Source organism: Lepisma saccharinum, chromosome 10 (genome assembly GCF_977018435.1).
Source record: "Lepisma saccharinum chromosome 10, izLepSacc3.1, whole genome shotgun sequence".
Classification (NCBI taxonomy): Eukaryota; Metazoa; Arthropoda; class Insecta; order Zygentoma; family Lepismatidae; genus Lepisma; species Lepisma saccharinum.
In genome coordinates, this window is record NC_139238.1 from 9,566,626 (window position 1) to 9,589,655 (window position 23,030).

Consider the following 23,030-nt stretch of genomic DNA (forward strand, 5'->3'; position numbering starts at 1 on the left):
ACCTCCTTCATGACGAAATTGCTAACACACTATTATTAGTAAGGTACATACCGGCATCGAAAAATGTATCCAAATCTTCGCTTTAAATTAGACAGAATTGTACGGGTGGATGAAGGAATGCAATGATTTACTTCCAGATTCGTGCCAAGATAGTCCTACACACAACGAACAAGAAAAGCAAAAATAACAGAAGAATGCCGAAGGCGAGTAGGACCGACCCACAAAGATGATGACATTGCTTCGAATAGCGCACTTTTACGTCCAATAAATTCTTCTTAAGTCGCACGCAATTTCGATGTTTTTCAGCGATATTGATTCCGCCCCTGTGTCCAGTAACCAAGTTGCGGATAATTCTATATTAGGAATCTTCTCTCTCTCTCTCTCTCTCGCTAAAAGTCTGCAGTGGCTTCCCGGAACCAGGAGGTATCAACCACAGAAGCGAATGAAGAAAAATAATAAGTTATTGCTTCTCTTGCTTTTGTTTCCGTTTTGGGAGGAATGCTGTATAGTTCAAGCGATAAAATATTGATGAGTTCGAAGGACAGACCGAAATCGAAAATCGTTAACTAGATTTCACAAAACTTCAACTTCCCGCTTTGTAAAGTGAGAGTAGAGATTTCATCAAGACGAGTACATACAGGGAGAGTCAATCACATGTAGTCATTGATTGATAAGATATGACGTCGTTTGGAGTGCGTGGGTTTTTATTTTATTTATCGGCTTTTGTACATGGTTTCTAAAGATATGAAAAACTCAACGTGCGATTTCCTTGACATTTCATACAAAAATTCTTAACAACTAAAGAGAGGAATACATGAACCAAGTAAGGAGAAATCAATAACATAAATTTAGAGGAAAGTTAAGATTTATTATTTTGCTCTTTGGAAGACAAGAACGAAAAATAAAAAGTATGTTTTACATATACAGAAATTCGGAAATACGCATAGCATCCGTTTCTTAAATAACTTTCTGCACTTGTTTCGAACAACACAATTCATCATTCATTTTCTCACTTATTCGAAACGCTTTATTTTTCACGAATTGTTACCGTCTTATCCATTTTTTTAAAAAAATAACATTACTTCACCAACTTCAGTTTCCAACGGTTGAGTGTTTCTTGGTGTACATACCGTGAGTTTCGCAATAGTGAGTTTTGTATAGATGATTCACATTGATGTTTAGGGAGCTTTCAGACCGGAGCGACAAGCGACGCCACAGGTAACATGTGTCACTAAAGGTAAAAAAAAAAAAGGTAAAGTGTTCCCCTGTGCATAGCACCACGCCATGAAGGCGTATAGGGGGTGTGGGGGTAACGCCCCACACTTTCTTGATCCGGTCGTGAGTGGGGGTGATGTGATCAGCATCACGCCCCTGACCGCCTTTACCCCCCAGGGTTTCCCCCAGGTACCCATGTTATTCGACGCTGGGTGGGCGCCGGGGCCGCTTTCACCGTTAGAAAAGTTCCCGGATTTGAACCGGCCGGGGATCGAACCCGGGACCTTGAGCATGGTAGTCAGACGCGTTACCGACTTTTTTTTTTTTTTTTTTTTTTTTTAAAGGAAAGCCCCTATGCGGAAGCTTCCCCCATCACACTTCATTCACTCATATCATTTCATTCATATTTCAATTTCAAGACTTTTCAGGACAGACAATCACAGACATCCATGGCCGAGCCGGGAATCGAACCCGGGACCCCTGGCGTCGTAGCGCGATGTGCTAACCACTCCGCCACAGGGGCCGCCCACTGAGCCACCGCGGCCACTAACATGTGTCACTTGGAAACGAAATTTGAGGGAATTTTCAGACCGAAGTGACACGTTGCTCTCAGTCCGAATTGACAGGCAAGCAGCTACGCGTGACGGGGAAAGGGGGGGGGGGGGATCATACCGAAGTGAAAAGCGACAATCAACACGGGTTCCTTCAGTCTAAAAACAAGCATTCATCACAAATGTGCAAACAACAGAGAGGCGACACGAGGCACGCAATTGAGAAAACAGGCCATTCCGAGCAACACGCAAGCGACAAGCGACATGTGCAGCTTGTCGTGTCGCTTCGATTCGAAGGGTATCATTGATTTCTGAGGGTTCGTTTAGGAACCAACTCTAAAAACTCCTCAAGTACTGAAAAGAAAAGTATAGAGGCGAAATACGATCCATTGGATTGCTCACAACTTATCTTCATAATTTCCCAGAGAGAAGTTACAGTTGCTATTTTGCAGCTAAAAGGATCAACATTGACCTTGAAACTTAAAATTATTGTTTCAGGTCTGAAGTTCAAGTATCGGATTTCTTCTTTCAAAAAAAGACAAGGAGAAAAACCTATAATAACTCGCCTTGCGCATAGTTTACAGATAACATTAGGAAGTCATTTCCTAACAAGAAAGTGGGTATTGATTTAAATCTTCCAAGTCATTAAAGGATATGCAAACAGCAATTTGCCACGAGCTAAAACCAAGAAATTTCATTTCAAAACTTCAGTTTCGTGCCGGAGTTCTTGTTGGTAATGATCTTCACGAAAACCAATTTATGTTTTATTACACTGAGCTAGCTCACCTGACATGATGGGCACAGGCTTGTCTACGACGCTAACATTTTTCATCCTCGGTCTAAAATTGTACAATGGCGTGAGTGTTGCTTTTTTTTTCTATTCCTCTTTGGTTTCCAGTAAAAACCAACAAGTTACATGCACAGTGCACAACTGCTCAACTTGCATTGAAAGACAGAGGCGGAGATACGAAGACTTGTGGCCAATGAAAAGATCGCTCGCGCTCAAACAAAAGAATAACAACGCAGCGCATAAGTTCAAAGTAGTAGGAAGTTCCGAAGCTACACAACTTTCTTTGTAGAACGTACACACACCTGTGGCGAACCACAGACAACGTGGAAACAGAAGCGACGCTATGGACATATTTCCGAGTAACCGAGTCATGTCATGGCGGATGAGAATGTATATTGAGCTGGTCGAAGAAGAAAGAAGACGTATTAGGTAAGTACATTGTTTCCTTTTATTGGCACAGGGTTGGAAACCTTGGAGTAACATCATATCATTTAGAACTAGCATTCTTATGTTGTATCAATACTCGGTGGAGGCACATAGTGGTTCGGATCCCTCTTTAAACTGTGGGTCCAGTCCCGATTAGCCTTTCTGTGCATAAAGTAGACATAAATCCCAAAAACTCAAACTATTATGTTGTACTGATTTTTCTTGGAATCTCGCAGCAACGGTGTCTGCACCGAGGGGCAAAGGGGCAATTGCCCCTCCCTCGATTTCACTTTAGTGCTCGGAAGTGACTTAAAAATTCTCAAAGATGACCATAATATTATTTGTAAATTACCTACATATAAGTTTCAATTTTTCATCAATGATAAAAAAAATCAAGCTGGACGGGTGACCGAACTCGTTATGTAGTCGACTTTCGATCTCGCCACTGAAGTTCCCGGATTCGAATCCCGGCTTTGATATGGGGGAGGGGGGGGGGTTCGTGGGTGTCCCTTCATCGATTTCATACAATCATCACTTATCTTCATCGTCGTAAATAGCCAAAAGTGAAAGGAATGCAACGTAAAATAACAAAAGCGCAATACAAATAGAGGCAAAAAAGTCATATTAGTTGGGACATTTTTGGACATAGACATTTGCAGTTTAAGACTAGACACCATTCATTCGCCATCTCTAAAAAGCAGTCTGGATACGAAATAACGAGACCGAACAGAACAACGATAGGGTAGGCACGAAAAGCATTAATCACGAAGCTAGAGAGGAGCGAAAATTTCCACTTTAGCAATTTTTCCAGCAACTCTCCAGGAATCTTAAAACCCGGCGTTCCTGAATCTCGGAGTTATTTCGGATTTTGTTGCAGACAGTACAGGGCTGTGACGAACACTCCATATAACTAGGGGTAGCGCGCATCGTTTCTTTCTAAGGGGTGGATGGTGAGTCAATCACCCATCGCAATCGTTTCAGTTGTTTTTTAAGTTCATTTTACGAAAAGAAAGGCTAATCGCGACTAGACCTACAGTTTAAAGTGGAATCCGAACCACCATGTGCCGAAACCGGGAACCCTTGATTACAACGCAACGACGTGACCACTACGCCATCGGGGAGGTCCAACGCAATCGTCGCCGGGTGTCCATTCAACGAATCGAAGCAAAATATCCATCCCCAGTAGCTACACAGTTATGAGCTCATAATGAATTGGCTCTTACAAGCTTGTGGCAGATGTTACACACTTTTCATTTGTGTTGCCACCTGCACTGCTTGATGACAACTAATTCACACACGGTCTATGAACAATGTCCACTATTTGGGAACTTTCCGGAATTAACACAAAATTGTACCAGCAGATGGATAATTTCTGGAAACCGAAGGAAAGTTTCACACAGCTTATCTGGTTCCCCGAAAAGGTGCGTATTCTAACGCAGTTCCCCGAAATGACCAATCGGGCGCGCGCACACACTCACACACAATTAGCCAAAAGTAGCAGAAAAGCGAAGTAATATAATTTAATAAACAAAAGCAATCAATAATAAACATTTGCTCGCTACATTTATGTTGAGTAAAAAGTCATACCAGAGCAAAAGTGAGCAAAAGAATGTAGAGTTACGCAACTGACAGAATTTGCATGCAATATACTGAGCCTCATGTGTGGTAATTCGGTCTGTTTTATTGTCGCCACTTATTTGAAGGAGTGGATCATAAACTTCTCCAACGAGATACATAGGCGTAGCTACGGGGTGTGCCGTAGGCACACCCTAATGGGCTGCTTTATCAAAGAGAATTAAAGACAGATATTTCAATAAGAGAGAAAATAAGCGGCAGTTTGTAAGAAGTTGAAAATGTCATTACTTGGTACAAACGTGTGCATTATCGTTAATGAAACGGGTGTCTATAGATTTTGGATTTTTTTATGTCATTGGAGAAAAGATATTTACTGCATTCTACTCTGTACTACAGCGCTTTTCTTCTATACCTGTCACAAGCTGCACGTGTGAGAAAGCTTTCTCCAAGCTTACTCAAGTTAAAACTAAATTAAGAGCAACTCAGAAGCAGGATAGATTGGAAGCCCTGCTCTTGCTATTTGTGGAACAGGAAAAAGCTTAGTCTATTGATGTAAGTGAAGTTATTGATGAGTTTAAGAACATTGTATCTTTTGACAGACGTCTCTTGTTATAGATGACGTGTATTTTGATGGATTTGTTTGTAACATTTATGAACATTTTGTGTGTGTGTGTGTGTGTGTGTGTGTGTGTGTGTGTGTGTGTAATTTCTATGCAATTTGATTTTTTCTACTACATATATTCAGAAATTTTAGTGAATTTATATTCCTTTACAAACATCAGTGCAGTTAGAGCCAAGGTGCACACCCAAATATAAAGTTCTAGCTACGCCTATGACGAGATATCTCAATGGAGTTAAAGAAAGCATCGATTCTGTTTTCCAACCTTGGGTTTAATGTAAGACTACTAATTATATGTTCCTTCAATGTATGCCAACGTTGGGTTGGCGTATGTTAACTTCCACGTTACATAATTTTATATATCACATTATAACTTTTAAGTTTTCAAAAGGCTTTCTTTTCCCTCTTCTCCAATTTTTCCGCCCTGGAAGTTGCCGGTCTGGGCGGTGACATGGTTCCCACCACCGTCCGGCCCTGGTGTCATCTCGATAAGTCTCGGTTTCGGTACTACCACTACCATCGTGTACAGAACTCGTCTTCAGACCATCCACCAAAAAACAATGCAAGTACGACATAAGAAATAACACTTTCAAAACTTGAAGCGTGACTTGATGAAGTTGTGCTGTTTGAACGTTGCATGTGCGCAATTCGCGTGTTAATTCCTTCGTAGAACATTTATCACTTCCTCTGTTCTTCATTGAACTTTCCACTTAAATCGATTTTATCTAAATGGACACGGATATTGCGCGCACATATGCAAATAGTGGCACAGGAACAGGGGTACATTATGTTATTATTATTATTACCCTTAGATATACTTTTCTACTGTATCCACAAGATGAGTGAATATCCAGCACAACAGTTTTTCATTAACTTTTTACATCCACAGTTAGTGTACTCAAATGCATAGTTATTCTATTATTTTATTAACTTGTACATGTCTCTTTGTGAAAAAGCTTACAAAGTTAGGGTGAAATCTTAGTCATAACGTTTATAATGTCGGCGATTAGGGGGCAGTCCCTCCACTTTTCCCTACTTTTGCCCCCGCACTATGCTAAACCTTATCTACCAAGGGAAAGTAAATTGCCCCCCCCCCCCCAGCTTTGGCACTTTGCTACACCACTTTTGCAACCCAATCGCCGCCACTGACCTAATATAAAACTCTAATTTTTGGAATTTTGTAAACTCTGCAACCATTTATTCTTTGGTTGATTGATTGATTGAATTGGTGTTTTAAGTCCACTTTATGCACAGTAAGGCTAATCGGGACTGGACCTAGAGTTTAAAGTGGGATCCGAACCACTATGTGCCTCCACCGGGAATCGAACCCAGGACCCCTTGATTACAAGGCGGCGACGCTACCACTGCGCCATCGGGGAGGCCCATTTATTCTTTGGATTAAATGCTTAGAATATGAGAAAACATTACCAGGTTATACGAACTTAATTTTTTGATTATTGATTATTCTGCTGGAATATCAACTAATAGCTTTTATTTCTGTTATTATATTAACAATAAAAGCTTTCTACTCTTTTGTAACTTGAAACGAACGATACCAATTTCCACGCGGCAGGACTCCATTGGGGCGGAATTTTTCAAAGCCAACGAAACTGACATTCATATGGTGGAAGCACAAAGCAAATTAATGGACAAGATTTTTAAAGAGGGGTACTTTCCGAAGGACTGGGCAAGCTCCATAATCTGTCCTATTTACAAAGGGAAAGGGGACAGAAATGACGCAAACAATTTCAGGGGCATTTCTTTATTACCTATATGGAGTAAACTTTACACACATATCTTGAACCGTAGGATCCAGAAATGGACAGAAATATTCGACAAAATCTCACCACTACAAGCGGGCTTCAGGAAAGGGTACAGCACGTTAGACAACATATTCATATTACAAACACTCGTACAGAGGAAAATAAAACAGAAGCGGGGGAAATTATACGCATGTTTCATTGATTTTGAAATAGCATTCGACAAAGTTCATAGGGATATTTTGTGGAGAAAATTGTATGAGAAGGGAATGTCCGCGCGCATGATCAGAGCACTGCAAGCAATATATGCGAGGGTAGAATTCGGAGTAAGATGCGAAGGAAACCAAGTCTCGGCACTGCAGCCTTCGCTCAGGGGACTCAAACAAGGATGCATCCTATCACCAGTGCTATTTTCACTGTTCATAGATTGGGTAGCGCATGAAATTAAAATGGACCAGGATTCTATCCCATGTATAGGAGTGCAAAGTATACCAGTCCTTATGTATGCGGACGACATATTCATCTTGTCCGAGATAATAGAGGGTCTTCAAGGGGGCATAGATAGCATATATGAAGGGTGCATCAAATATAAAATGAAGGTAAACATTATAAAAAACAAAAATGGCTACATATTTAGCAGACAGGAGACATGGATATACGGGGGGGGGGGGGGATTTAATCGAGCGGGTTAAAAACTTCACATACCTGGGGGCAACACTCTCCATGACAGGGAGTTGGACACACCACATAAAGGCAAGAAAAACTAAAACAAAATTTGCAATAGAACAAGCCATAAGGACAATAAATAAGGCACCTCAAATGCCTTTCCCGGTCATTCAAAACCTCTATTTATCAATAGTATTAGGTACATTAAACTATGGAATAGAACTGTGGGGGTTAAGGGGGGGACAACACAATAATTGGCATGAAAAAACAGAATTTTATAAGAGAGTAATGGGCGTAAGCAGAGGCACGGCCAACTGTGGGTTTCTCAAGGAATTGGGCCTGAACAGAGACGCGGTGCAAGCACGGATGAGGGTGGTTAAATATTGGATGCGATTATCACAAGAGGGCCAAACGCTGTGGGGACAATGTTTGGAAATACAGACAAGGGAGGAAAACGTTTACAGCTGGGGTCTGGAAGTGAAAAATATCTTATATAATAGCGGAATGGGTTGGGTATGGGAAGAGGGAGGTTACAAATCAGAGACAGGTTACTCGACATAGACAGACAAGAAATAATAGCAGACTGCCAAACAAAGACCTCAATCAGGGAACAGCTAAGAGTAAGAGAATGGGGGAAAGCGAAATATATCCAGGTTGTGGGAAAAAATGAAAGAGGCGCGCTGGCATGGTTCAGATTAGGGGGATGGAAACAACTAAGAAAGAGAAACGAAGCAGGGGAAACGATATGTCCTTTGTGCGAGGGGGAGAAGACGGACAAGCATATCCTACTGAATTGTCTTTCTACACGTGACCTAAGGGGCAAATGGATGAAAAACTTAACAGGCAGGGAGGTGATAGAAGTGGTAGACGACAGAATAAAGATAAAGGAAGCGGGGCAGCAAGTGGGGAAATACCTGGGAGAAGTAAGAGAACGCCAGGGGAAAGCTATTAGAGAAGGCTGCGAAATGAGTGATCATGCTCCAAACGAGCCATCTTTATAGTGTAAGTGTTTGTAAAGCAAAATGTATGCGTTTTTTGGTGAGAGTGCAGGAAAAGAGAAGTGGGGAGAGGAGGAAGGAAGAAAGACTGGAAGAACTGCTGAGGGAGGGGAAGAATGTGTATATAGGGGACAAAGTAAGAGACAGCTTAAAAGAAAACTAAATGTAACAGAATAGTGTAGAAAAATAAAATAAAATATGTAATGCGTACAGCCTATGGCTCGCAAAAAAAGAAAATAAATCTATAATTCTGTTTTGAGAGAAGTTACACGAATCTCCCTCAAATGGAAAATTTTCAAACGAATACAATGATTAAGTTGGTATCTTCCGCAGTTAAGACCATCGACGTAGGACACAGCAGAAAATTCACCTGCTGTTCGCTCCCAAAGGATACGTCCGTGGGCCCGTACCAGCTTAACACAAGTGTGTGTGACGTATCCCATTGTCCTAAATTTAGTATAAATCGATTTGACTCCAACCTCAGAGGCAATTATCCAACACTTCACGATTTTTCCATCAAGCTCCGCTGTGCAGTCACGTCAGGGTGCTGCCAGTTACCTGTGGTCAACCAACAGCCAGGTCCTAAATTCTTGTGCACATGAGTTTCAAAGGCAAGAAACGAGGGACTTTTCTTGATTTAGATAGGGTAAGTGTTGTTTAGTGTTTCCGTATAGGTGGATCCGGTGAATACAACCAAAGTTTTTCAGTTGCGTTCAAGCTGTGTGCAAAATCGGAATATTTGATTTTCTGTCCTAAATATTAACAATAAAATGAATGATAATTTAATTAAAAGACTGCCCTACGAGAGAGCAACGGGCTAGTCGCATACGGAACACATTAGATAAGAATGTTTGTGTAGATTCAGAACGTTGTATGAAAATCCAAAAATGGATTTGACACTTAAATATGTTAGAATTTGGAGACAGACATGGGCGTGGGGAGGTCAAACAGGACCGTCGCCCCCCTTCGGAAATTAGCATCCTTCATTATAAGTTCCAAAAAAGCAGAAAGCTTATTATTATTATTTTTTTTACTGTTGATAACAGAAATAAGGTTCAGATAGTAATCGAACAGAATAACCAAAGCAAAAACCAAGTTAGATCGAAAAAATGAATATAATACACAGGAACCAGTTTGTTTCAACATTCTACCATTTACTACAAAGAATAAAACTGGTTCCACAGTTTTCAAAATACCGAAAATGAGCTTCTTATGCGAGAGGTCACACAACAAGCTTTGTTACTAAAATTTCCTCTTAACTTTGAAAGATTTTTTGAGCAAGGTGCGTAAAAGTTGATAACAAAATATATAATTATGCATTCCAGTACACTAACTTTATGAAATATAAATAATAATAATAATAATAATAATGGAAAACAGTTTTGCTGTACATTCAGTCATCTGGTGGATCGGGTAGAAGTGTGTTCCCCAAGGATATAGCTAATAATAATATTTGTAATAAATGCGTTTATTTTGATTAGTTTGTGATTTATAATAAAAGCAATAATTATTATTTCCTACTATTCAAGTTTTATCAATAGCCTGGTCCCCTCTACAAAAATTTCTGGCGATGCCCATAGAGGTAGGGCCACTGTTAGGAAACGCGAGGCCCTTATATAATAAAGAGGGAAAATAGACAATTTCCGTTTCTCGCAAAATTGTAATATGCATCACGCATATGGTTGGCCAGTAATTTTAGTTGAAAGAGCATTTCATATCAAAACGGCCATCGATTAATATATTTGGCGCCATTAGTGTAATTTCAAAGTTGAAACAGTATTGTTCCACATCTGAAAATCAGAACATGACACACACACTATCTACCATAAAATAATTGGGAACCTACCTGAAATGGGCGGCCCCTGTGGTTAGCACATCGCGCTACGACGCCCGGTCTGGGCATGGATATTCTCATTGTGATTTTACCTTCAATAATTTCATCATATCATCACTCATCCCCATCTTCGCAAATTAGCCAAAAGTGGCACAAAAAACGAAGTAAAATAAAGCAAATCAATCAACCTACCTGAAATGTTTGTCCGTCAAAACTGGTGGTTGGTTCCACCTCTTGCTGATACATCAGCCACCCTCTGAGGCATGATCCACCATTCTTCTTGCAAAATCTCAAAAACAGGTGGGCAAGGAACGTTGGCGCCATCTCCCGAGACCTTTCTCCCCTCGTCCCAAAGGTGTTCGATGGGATTGAGGTCAGGGCTCTGGGCAGGCCAATCCAAGCGTTGAACATTCTTGTCTTGATACCGCCGCAAAGTAGCAGCAGCAACATTGCACCTGGTATCTTCTTCCTTGTAGTAACAGAGGTTCATTCTGAAAACACGCCACAATGATGGGAGCACCTCATTGTCTACAATTGGCCACGAACCATACCGTAGTACGTGAAATACCCCCACGACATGCCACCACCACCAAATATCCTTGTGTTCACTGTGTACTCCGGTAGAAGGCGTTCCCCTCCCATACTCGCCCTGAGCCCCAGGCCTTTAGTGGTCTTCGGTTCGTGATATAGGGTTTGTGTGCACCTGGTCTGCCTCAATATCTGAGATAGTGGGTCTCCGTTTGCAATGTTATAATGGAAACGGATACACCTGGTGCTGTCTGGAACTCCTGTCTGACGGCGGCCATCGGCTGCTTCAGGTTTTTCACAATTTCACGTTTTACGCTTTGGCTATCTCCGTTGATTATAATTTTTGCTCGCTCGGAAAGTTGGGTACTCCTACAATGCCCCTTTACCTTCCACATACCGACGTACACAGGACGAATGGCACAGTTGAATTGGGCCTGTTTAACTTAGCGGCTTTTGCCCCGTTGGTCAACCAGTTGAGGTGTAATCCCATGACTACACTCTTATCAAAGTCAGGCAGCTCTGTACCACGGGATATGTCGGTTATCTTGCTCACTGGAACACGTCAGACATGGTACAGGTCACATGACGGCCGCACAAGTCAAGTAACCTACCATCATGGGGTAACTAGTTACTTTTTCGTAGATAGTGCACTTGCCAGAAATGGGTGCATTGCATTTGATTTGCCATATCTTATGTTTCAAACTTCTGCTTCCTTTTCCTTTTGCGGATTATAAATGGAGCTGTATCGCTAATGTGGGGTTTTATTTTCTTCCTTCCATTCGACTCGGATCGCAATTGCACAAGAAATTAATGAATAAACGATCCAATAATCTTTTTGGAAACCCAAACGGCACACGCCGATACTCAGTAGAATAAATTTCACAGATGCGATCAAATGTTAGGTTCGATTGCCAGCATACAGGAGTCAAAAGGGGCCTTTTTGAACGTTCGTAACGCCAAACGACTCACCGATGACAAAAATGTTACCGAGACAAGTTTATTTTGATGTCCTCTATATGTTGCTTTGGTCCGTGGGCGCCATTTTAATAACATCATATAACTTACATAACTTAATAGGGCTTGTTAAGTTTTACCATGTTTTACATTGTTATCTGCACACTACATATTAACCAACACACACATTTTCATTAATATATAGTAGTAACTTTTAAATACAAAACATTTATATTAAACTTTTAGTCTATATCCCAACAAGTACAACAACTAAAAAGGTGAAATAAGTCCTGCAACAGTGGCGTACGCAAGGGGGGTTACGGGTTTTAACGCCCCCCCCCCTTTTGAGCTTCTGGAATATTATGAAAAATGCTGTGGAAAAAAATTTAAATGGCCAATTTATCACAATCAAAGATCTGGGACAATACTCTTACTACTTCTACTACTACTACTACTACTAATAATAATAATAATAATAACTTGAATTATTATTTCCATGTAGTGCAACATGGAGAAAAGCACAGCATCCCAAACACACCCGTCTTTCAGAGTGATGCCTTGAAAATAAACACGAGTTCTTGAAAATAAAATATGAGGGTAACTATGATTTAAAAGAGAAAAGAATGTTTTGAATCTCAGTTGCAACAATGTTCAATACACTGGCGTACGCAGGATTTTTTTTTCGGAGGGACTGGAATAGCACATGGCTTCGTTTTGGAGGGCAAGATGCATAATAAAATATTTCTTATTTTTGGAGCTTTTCAGTCTATTAAAATTGTATTCAAAGACAAAAATGGTAATCGGGACTCACTTGAAAAGAGGTTTCGCATTTACACATGTTGATGATTTTTTAAAGTTCTTAACGGATTTTTATTTGAAAATTCTGATTTTCTCAAAAATTTCGGTAGGGGCTGTTACACCATATGCCACCCCTCTACGTACGCCAGTGTTCAACGAACATCCATTTTTTTTTTAACAATGAGAATTAACTAAATAATGTTCTTGGTTCGTTGTAAGAGGTTAATGTATAGACAAAGGCTAGGCGGACAAGAATACAGTCACTACTCCGCCTTCCCATTGTTTACAGCAGCACATTTGAATGTCTCTCTCTAAAATTTCTCACCTTCTTGACTAGACAATTATTCAAACGACAATAAGCTTAACTATTGTAAAATGTTTTCTTGGTAAGAACAGCGAGACAATCCAGATGTGAATTATCGGGGACATTTATGCGGGGAAGAAGCCGGAAAAATTCCAACCAATTTCGGGAATCGAATCCGGATCTCCTGCATGATAGTCAGATGCTCTAATGACCACCGCAGCTCCTTGGATGAGTTCCATACTTTGATTATTTCAATATATTTTATTTTTTTCTTGTTTTTATGGATTTTCTTCACCCTTAAAATGTCTCACCTCCTTGACCAGACAATTATTTCGTAACAAAGAAACAAAAAAAAAATGCTCCCAGGATTTGATAAAAATCGAATGACTAGAAAGTAATTTCGTTCTATTGTTTTCATAAATACTATATTTATGTAGATCTCTACTACTTAATAGTAGTAGTGGTATTAGTAGTAATTCAGCTAATTAATTAATTATAAGTATTATTAATTAATTGTGATTATTATTATTTAATTAAAGTATAATAAAACAATGGTAATGTGAATTTGGAAAAAGTTTTAGAAATAACCCCCCCTTGATGAAATCCTGCATACGCTAATGTCCTGCAAAGTTTTCTAAATTAATCTTAAGTTCGTTTTTATTTTATTTTGTGGTTCTTTTATGAGGTGTAGGTGATCTTCATTGTAGGGTCAGGGACTTCTTTAACGATATACCTGACAAAAATACTAATCCAGATTAGATTTTTATGGGGGCTAAACTATAAACCTTCCACTAAAATTTGAGCCCAGAACATCTTAATTAAAAGACAATCACATTTTCTCCCCAGACAAGATGCCTACAATATGCATGTTCTCAAAATCTTACATTGATATTTGTTTTTAGATACATTGGAAGGTATAGCAATAAATGAAGAAAGCACTTTGATTTATTTTTTCTATCTAACTTATAAGTCCCCCCAAAGAGTTGCAAGCAAATCTACTTTATGTACAGGAAGGCTAATCGGGACTGGACCTATAGTTTAAAGTGGGATCCGAACCAATTGAGCCTCCACCATGTATCAAACCCAGGACCCCTTAATGCAACCATCTTCCTGAATATGTGTATTTGGGAAATTTATTGCAACATATCAAACATTCTCCTTGTCAGCTCTAGAACTCCAGGGAGCCAATTGGTGCTGAATTTGGGACACAATTTATAGGAAGAAGATCTCTGTTGACAGTTTTTCATTCCTGTATTTTTGGGAAGGTGGCAACAAAGATATCTCTGAAGATTAATAGCATTATAATATTAACATTTTTATGCAAATTAGTTTGCAAATTTATGTTAACTTAAATCATCTTTGTACAGTCTTAATTGAAAAATACACTCAATTCCTGCACATTTTCATTGATGTCCAAACTGCACCAAGAGTCTAGTGGGGCTAGACCAACATGTATTATTTATGATGTGTTCATCTAGGTTGTTGCACATTTTACATGTTAGTCCCTTCACTAGATAGATATAATGCACAGTTTTCTAAGGCAACAGTGACAGCAAATTGCAAACTGTTGCACTTTACATCACTGTACTAAATGTAAAATGCAAAACAAACATACTTACAAAGGAAAAGCATTTTCCATAAATTTGCAACACAAGTATGTTTAGTGCATAAATGTGTTGGGAATAGTTCATGAAAATCAACAATATTTTATGCTTCCAACTGCAATATCTATGACAATGTTCAAAATTGTAAAGGGGAGTAGAAATTCTTTGTCTGTTAAATTATTCATTGTTTGGATCAGTAATCTGGCAAAGATAGTTCAACTACTCTTTCCCATCGATATATAATGCCATAGTTCCTAGTTTATCAATGGAGGCAAAATAGTTTCAGGCTGAGCCTCATTTTTGACAGGCAAGTGCCTCATGTAAATATCACATCATGATTCATAATTATGATTAGGCTATTATAACTTAATATTTACAGGTAATTTAGAATTGTTATGCATACCTGTGTAGCAAAGTAAAGTAGAAGACAGAGATTAGAAACAGCTTAAATTACTCAATTAATAATGATGTAACAAATTTTCATTTCTGGGATTTGTTGAATTTGTGGTTAAAAAGATTGAGAAAAGTTTATCTGTCACATGGAACTATGTTATTTTCAAAGAATTAAAAAGAAATACTAATTTGGTGACTGTCTCTTCCAGACTGTGTGATAAAGTATGCTTTAAACCAATTACTACATTTTTATCTATTTCCAGTGCTCGACGTGAGGGGGTGCGGGGTGGCTGGTGGTATCCTAGCAAAATTTTCACAAAGCATCCCCCCAGCTGTCTCAATGTAACCATGTTAAACCAGAGGAACATCCCCCCAGCTACACCCAAGACTCGACCAAACACCCTGCTCCCCTCCAAATCCCCCAATTTCCACCTCAAGCACTGTCTATTTTTCAATGCTTTTTCATAATTCTTAAATACATTTTTCCAATAGTATTACTATTAATTTCATATCATTTTAACCATACAGAGATTGTAAATTACATTATTTTTATTACTTTCAGGCCTTGACTTACCCTTAAATCAAAAAACCTAACTCACCATATTAGTTACATGTGCCCATGTAATTTGATATTTCATGCCAAGTTCAGGATGTTAGTTGTGGTGTTTCTTTCCTTTCAGAATGTCAACTAAAGCAGGTTCGACACAATCCATACATCATGATGCAATGCACCATAAAGTTCCAAAAAGAGCGAGAAGAGGTTCCGCAGGATCAAGGAAGCTGTCCCAGAAAACTGACTCCGAAGATCTTGAACAAATTCAAGAAGACAGTGCTCGTGATTCTATTTTCTCGGCCTCTAATAGCGACTCCTTGACATACCTAGCTAAGGCAGGATGTCTACTTCAACAACCTCAAATCAATGTTAGCTTTGCGAATGATAACGAGAAGAAACAAGTTTATAATCTTATTTATGATGTTTTCAGATGTAAGTAAAATCACTTTTAAGTAAATATTCTTACATGTGGTTTAAACCTACAGAATATGTACCCATCTTCTTCAGAAATAGTTGTTAGTTTGTAGCAATTACATATATTCACTTTTCCCAAAATTTTGCACACCATTTCCTATAAAATTCTTCATAGATCTAATTTATGCCCACTTTCATGATAAATTTACCACCACACCACCATAGGCGTGCACATGGGGTGGGGTGGGGGGTAGTTGCCCCCCCCCTAATCATGGACGTCCGCAGATTTTTTCCACAGAGGAACAAACAAAGTATTTTTCCATGCGGCATATTACCCCGATAATAGTGTTGCCCACTCAAAAACCACCACTTGAATTTGAAATTTATCGCATTAATGTAAATTACTATGACTGAAATCATATTATAATAATCCATTGTGCAACAGCCTATGAAGGGCCTAGGCGTACCTACCGACTGCCGGTCTCCCTCCCACGCTTTTCTTCGTCACCTCTAAGCGTGGAGATCTTCAACCAGTTTTGGAATAGTCGGGGGGTCAGCCCAACGTATCCCCAGCCATTATAGTAGGTCTCCGTGACTGGATTACACTCACTCACTCGGAGCTCCCCAATTTCCTCACGATGGTGGGTTGCCACCGGCCCTATACATAGGCGGAATAAATTCCGACCAGAGCCAGATTCGAACTTTCGCCGTCCCGCAGCGAACGATCTCAAGACGAGTGAACGCCTTAACCCGCTCGGCTACGGAGGAGGACGAAATCATATTATAAGTGTGAAATATATACTTTTAGGTTGACATTTGATTTCTAAGGGGGAGGTGTGGCCATTCTTGCCCCCCCCCCCTTTCCAGACATCTATGTACCTACATTATTATACTTTCACCTAGAAATTTAGTGCAGAGGAATCTTTTCACAGTTCTTAAACGATATTATACTCTTATTGCCCCAGCCCAACCTTGGATGGAAATCAATTCTAGGGGGGCAAGGGGGCAAACATTGAGGTAAAAGAAAGCAAAGCTAGTAGAATCTAAGTGTAGCAGGACAAAAATATACTCAAGATGGAATTTGTTTTCACGTCTTCCTTGCATTATTTCTTCCAGACAGCTAAGCACCTGGAGGGGGGCACAGGGACAAGTGCCCCCCCCCTTGATATCAAATTCTGCACAAATAAAAATATATTTCGTAAAATATTCTTGCTTGCTTCGCTCGCAATGTCTACTTTTCTTAGTCTTGTCAAGTCCAGAGCCATAGCTAGGGTCGACAGGAGTTGGTCCTGAGCGCCGAAATGAAAAAATTGTAAAAGAATGACATGGCGGCCCATGAATGCCATATTAAATCAATATTGTTTTCAGCTTGCAAAAATTTAGATATAAAAAATTTCTTGCTCGCTTCACTCGCAATTTTGTTTGTTTTCTGTAATTCATTATAAATTGCCACAGAGAGAGAAGTTATAACTACCGAGTTCTACAGGCTCTTGCTACTAAACAGTTTTGTCTTAAATGCATGAACACAATTGTTTGGAGGAAAAGGAGTGCAGCACATTTCAGAGGCAATATATTTATTCATTATGGTGCCTCTATGTTGCTACATGATATATATATATCATGTATATACAGTGAGAAAAAATGAGGTTTTTGTTTCCCAACTGAACTTTCATCAAGGCTTTGCTCCCCCGCCCCCCTAATCAGAGGGTCTGCGCACGCCTATGCACCACACCACCTTAACAACATTCTTAGAGCCACAAGATTGAAAATTCTGGTTAGACTACTGGTGAGGTTGCATAATTTATACACTTTTTATGCATAACTATTCCTGAAGATGAATGTTTCTTCCATCAAAACTATTAAGTAATAAACATGTTGTAAAATATTTTGATATCACTTACTTTGAATTCATTTGTGATGTTTTGGGAATAACTCACAGATTCTAATCTCTTTACCACATAAATACATTTTGACACCCCTCGTACTTATCCAAAAAATGCATGATAATACATATTATTTAAATTTTACACTTACACAATACAACTGATGAATGATGTGAAAATTGGCACAACCACACAAAACAAATGGCCCAATCATAATAATACTCACATGCTTTCAGTAATGAAAACACAAAATTCAAGTCCAATTTTACTGGGGAAAACTTCTCAAAATTTTACTCCAAGTCACAAGCAAATATTTTTTTTAAATTCTGAAAATAGTTCTTGCAATATTACTTTGAAATTATTCTACTGGAACTATGCATACTAAGACATGACTGGATAAAATTTTCAATTTTGCTTTGGAAAAATATTTATGTATAATTAGAAGTACATTGGGTCACTGGCCCCACTAATGTGCATCGTGTTATAATTTAATATGTATCTTATGTAAATTATCTTAGCTGGGGGATGCTTCATGAAAGTTTTCATGTCCCCACACTTATTCAACAACTGAGAATACATACAAAGCTTACTCAATAGAACAATGTTACTCTACAGCATCTGTAGCCTACTTGCAGCCTTTCAAATATCTGATAAACCTAAGTGAAATGTCACACAATTACACCTATTTGTCTTTGTATGACCAAATTAAATATACCAGAAATCACACATAGATTAGAAAGGTACAAATTCTATTTTTGAAATAGGATTTTTAATTGTGTTTCGTTACTTCTCTTTCAGATAAGTTCATCCTGACTCAAGCATTAACAGATATTTCATTCTTTGGTCGCCATCCAAAGGTAATGCATTTTATCATCTATATACTTTTACATTAGGACTTGATAAACTGTGTAGTAATGCATACACACAGTAGAATAGGTACTAATGTGCACTTTACACGCATAGCAAGCATATGGTTGTTTTAATTGTTTTCTGGCTTTTAAATTCTACCATTTCAGTATCTAACTATTGTAGTTAATTCTAAATAAGCCAAATGTTCATGTATTTTTACATGCCATTGCTAGAACCATGTTTGATTTCATCAATTCTCACTTACACACAAATCCGTTGGTTTCAGTACAGATTCCGACTTGAGACCGAACTTTTCATTAATGAACGGCATTCATATCCATTACCAAACAACTAGCAAATAAGAAAAAGGACTTTTAACAATGATCAAAAGAAGTGAACTTTTAAAAAACATAAATAAATATTTAGTATTTATAATATTAATACAACTCTTGATACAATGTTGTATCCTCTTTGTATTCTCTTTCCAATGCTTACATTATTATAGGTAAATAATAATAATATTCTCTCATATTTATACTTTGGTTCAGAATATCTCTGTGCTTCATTTTCTTAGAACAAATTTTAATAAGCAACATTTTATTCAATACATAATATGACTATATATATTCATGTTTAGATTACAAATTGTTGGGAGCAATGTGTGTACAATTTCAGGTTAATCCTGTCAACATTCCTGCTTGATTAGTAGTTTATATTTCTTTTCATTAGTTCTATTGTTTTTGCTCATCCTGACCATGAGGATAAATGATGATTTAATGAAATTTGGAAGCACACACATAAATGAACACCCACCCTCAGCCTGGGACTCAAACTTAGAACCGTTTGTGACAAGATAAGTTCACCACTCAGGGTACTTGGCTATCGAGATGGCTCAATTAGTGGTTATTAGACATGTAAGTGAATACTAGTAAATAAACATTAAGTACTCTTTAATATTCTGATCAAAATCACAATTCTATTCAAGAGAGAGAAGGGAAGTTGAAGAAAAAGAGACTGTGAATATGCAGTTAATAGCATTAATATTACATAGAATTTGTTGTTGTATTAAAATCTGTATTTTGGTTTTCAGTTACAGATGAAAATGAATGTTGTTCTTCTGTTGTTCTTCGACCTGTATCAGCGCAAGTTCTTGCCACGAGAAGATTCAGAGGATCTCCAGAGAGTACTCGTAGCAGCAGGACTTCTGGAAATAGCAAATATCCTCCAGAAGTTTAGCACCCGACTAGCTGCTTCTCTCGCACGAATACGTATTAAGATGAGAGTAGAATCATTGTATCTTATTTTACCAGAGCACCTCAAATTCCGAGATGAAATGCATGCACAGACCCCACTTTATGGATGGGTAAATACATTCAAAGTCAGGTGAGATGAACGAAAATCTATGTATTAATTTCCAAAACTTCACACACACACACTTACTGCATGCATTTGATTGTTTACCACAAAATGGTAAAAAAAAGTAATTATACAGGGTGTTATTTTAGTGGCATCCACGGACCACAGAAACATATAGAGGTATCAAAACAAACCACTTTTCTCGGTAACATTCTTGTCGGTGTGTCACTTCGGCACTACAGTCGTTTAAAAAAGGCCTGTTTTGACACCTTAATGCTGGCAACCCAACACAACATTTGATCGCATTTGTGATATCATTTCCTGTCATGAAGTGGTGCGTACCAGGAACACATATATTCTTTGAAAAGTGACAGCTACAACCAGCCACATTATGTACCGTAAAACAAAGTGAGAAAACACGTTCAATAACCAACGGGAAGTGAATCAATAATAACGAAAGATGGTAGAAAAACAACGTATTCAAAAGGAAGTGGTAATATCTGATTCTGACTCTTAGCCTACATGTCAAATATTTGTAAATCTCGTTGCCAAGTTGACATCTAGTTTAGTCTATCCACTTCGTCCTTCTGACATAGTTGTCTGTGACACACTGAACAGATGGCAAAATAAAAATTAAAGAACTCAAAATTCCAAAGGTAAGTTACACATAATATAATTTATCTTCAGGGCAGTATGAGGCAAATTACAAAAATGATTGAAACTACATGGATATAAGTAGTAGTAAAACAAGCTCTCCGACGACTGTGTATATCTACGCACCACATACACATGTAATAGTTTCCACTGTGAACATGGCAGTATATTCGCTGCTGATTCATCATCAGATTGTTACTGTGGTTGTACATGTTTTAGCCGTAATGTAACAACGTGACCCTCAGATACTTCCATTATCAGCACAAAAATACCACAAGGCATGTATCAGGACAAATGGATATACAAACCTATAGATCAACCTTGCAATGAGATTTGCAAATATTTGACATACAGCTGGCTGTAAACACAGGGTGAAGTGACACAATGCATGCTATTGAGAAACTGGTCCAATACAAATGACTTGCAAGTAACAAGCGACACGTGTAGCTTGTGTCGCGTAAGTGTGAGTGGTTGGATTTATTCCTAAAAGTTTGTATCATGTCACAAATATAGTTCGTGGCTTGTCACTTCAGTCTGACAAACTCCCTAAGATTAGATATTACATATGTCAGTGTGGCCCCAATTCTCAATTTTTAAAATTAAATACACTTTATATCTTGCGAGTGAACAATCTAAATTGTCATTTGCATAAAAATTCAAGTATTTTACATAACTAACTTATTGTTCTTTTATTTTAACTTTTTTTTATTTACTTTTGTATTCTATTGTGCCCAACCCATGACACCAAAAAACAATTAATTTCTCCTTTAACTGTTACATTTCTTCCCCCTCAACTAGACTAGAATATTTAAAGGTTAATTGCCTTCTACCTTTCTCTTAAATAATTTATTTTTCATCATTTGACAATTCACAGATTTTAAAGATTTCTTATTAAGTAAAGAGACAGTGTTTCGTCTGTCCCAACCGTGACACAAAATTATTCACTTCCAGCCATAAATCTGGGAAGTATTTTAAGGGTAGTTAGGTTTAATCAACTGTTTTAAGTTTCCTATTTCATTTCACAGAAACTGTAAGAAAAATGTTGCTTAACTTTGAGTAGAATAGTTACTTTCATGCAAAAAATGTAGTCGACGTGTCTCATCTGTGGCAATAGAATGCTCCATATCTAACATTCTGAACACCTTTGTAATTAAAACATAAAAAGAAAAATTTGATACTTCCATACACAATAAAAAAAATCTCTCTTCATGGAAGAATCAAATGTACCAGTATGCGTGTATATCTATTACACATTCATACCTACCTGATTCTCTATTTCAGCTTAAATGAAATCGAGAATCTGTTGCAAAAGTTTGAGTCAAGATTGTGTGAAAGCCCGGAAAAAGAAGCTTATGATGGAGAGGAATACTTCTACAAATTTGATCCTTTGTGTCCATCTGCTGTGCTGTTTCATCCAAAATGGAAAATGGAGGTCATCCATTCTTATCTCATACAAGACAAGTTTATCATTCTACAGGTGGGTAGGAATATAACAAATTAACTTAACTTATTCATGTTTTGGGTCGCTTATCGCACATAAGTCAAACACCTTCTCTGTCGAACAGCGTATTTTGTCTTCTGTTAACAGGTTAAATGCTTTCGTAGTTAGGCTAAATGTAGAATACTAAAAGATTTAAACCTAACAGGCCTAACCTAAACACGAAAGCATGCTTGGGTCAGAAGATGAAATACGGCACTTGAGTGAGAAGGTGCTTCACATACATGTGATGAGTCATATTCTTAAACTTTTAAGTACAGCGCCTTGAATAACGTAGTGTGGAAAACGACCCAAGAAACTGGTTACCCAGACCAGGGTGGCTACAAACAAGCAGAAATGAAATTCCCTGACTTTTCCAGGTTTTCCAGGACAAAAATTTGCATTTTTCCCCGACAATTACAAACTAAACTAAATCGATGTTTTTGCAAATGGAAATAATAAACTCATATAGATCCAGGTATGCATTTGTTAAGTACCAATATTATCTTCTATAAAATTGACTAAATTTCTCTATTCTCTATGATTTGAATTCAAACTGCAAAATAGTGAATTTGGAAAATTATTACAATTCACAAGCTAGGGAAGGATTACAGAATTTTGTCATACGTAGTAAGTTTAAAATAAAATACTTGATTATTTTTAAAGTTACGACTAAATGAAATTAGAGTGATTGATTTAAGAAATACAATTTGTAATTTATCAGTCTCCTTATGCATTCCACTGAGGTTTGGAACCCTCTGCTTGCAAGAACCATGAGTGCGGACTCATTTTTCAATGCATAAAGCTCTCTTCTCTGTAAAGCAAACAA

The 23,030-nt window shown here is 38.2% G+C and overlaps 1 protein-coding gene across 1 annotated transcript in view; it reads left to right on the forward strand.

The window, feature by feature from the left end:
• Positions 1-2,926: 2,926 nt before the first annotated feature.
• Positions 2,927-23,030, forward strand: part of LOC145994195 (uncharacterized) — a 41,841-nt gene continuing 21,737 nt past the window's right edge. The window contains exons 1-5 of the mRNA XM_083130293.1: positions 2,927-2,985; positions 15,696-16,000; positions 18,664-18,722; positions 19,805-20,097; positions 22,006-22,201. Coding sequence (XP_082986419.1) covers positions 2,927-2,985; positions 15,696-16,000; positions 18,664-18,722; positions 19,805-20,097; positions 22,006-22,201 — 912 coding nt within the window. The remainder of the gene's footprint in view (positions 2,986-15,695; positions 16,001-18,663; positions 18,723-19,804; positions 20,098-22,005; positions 22,202-23,030) is intronic.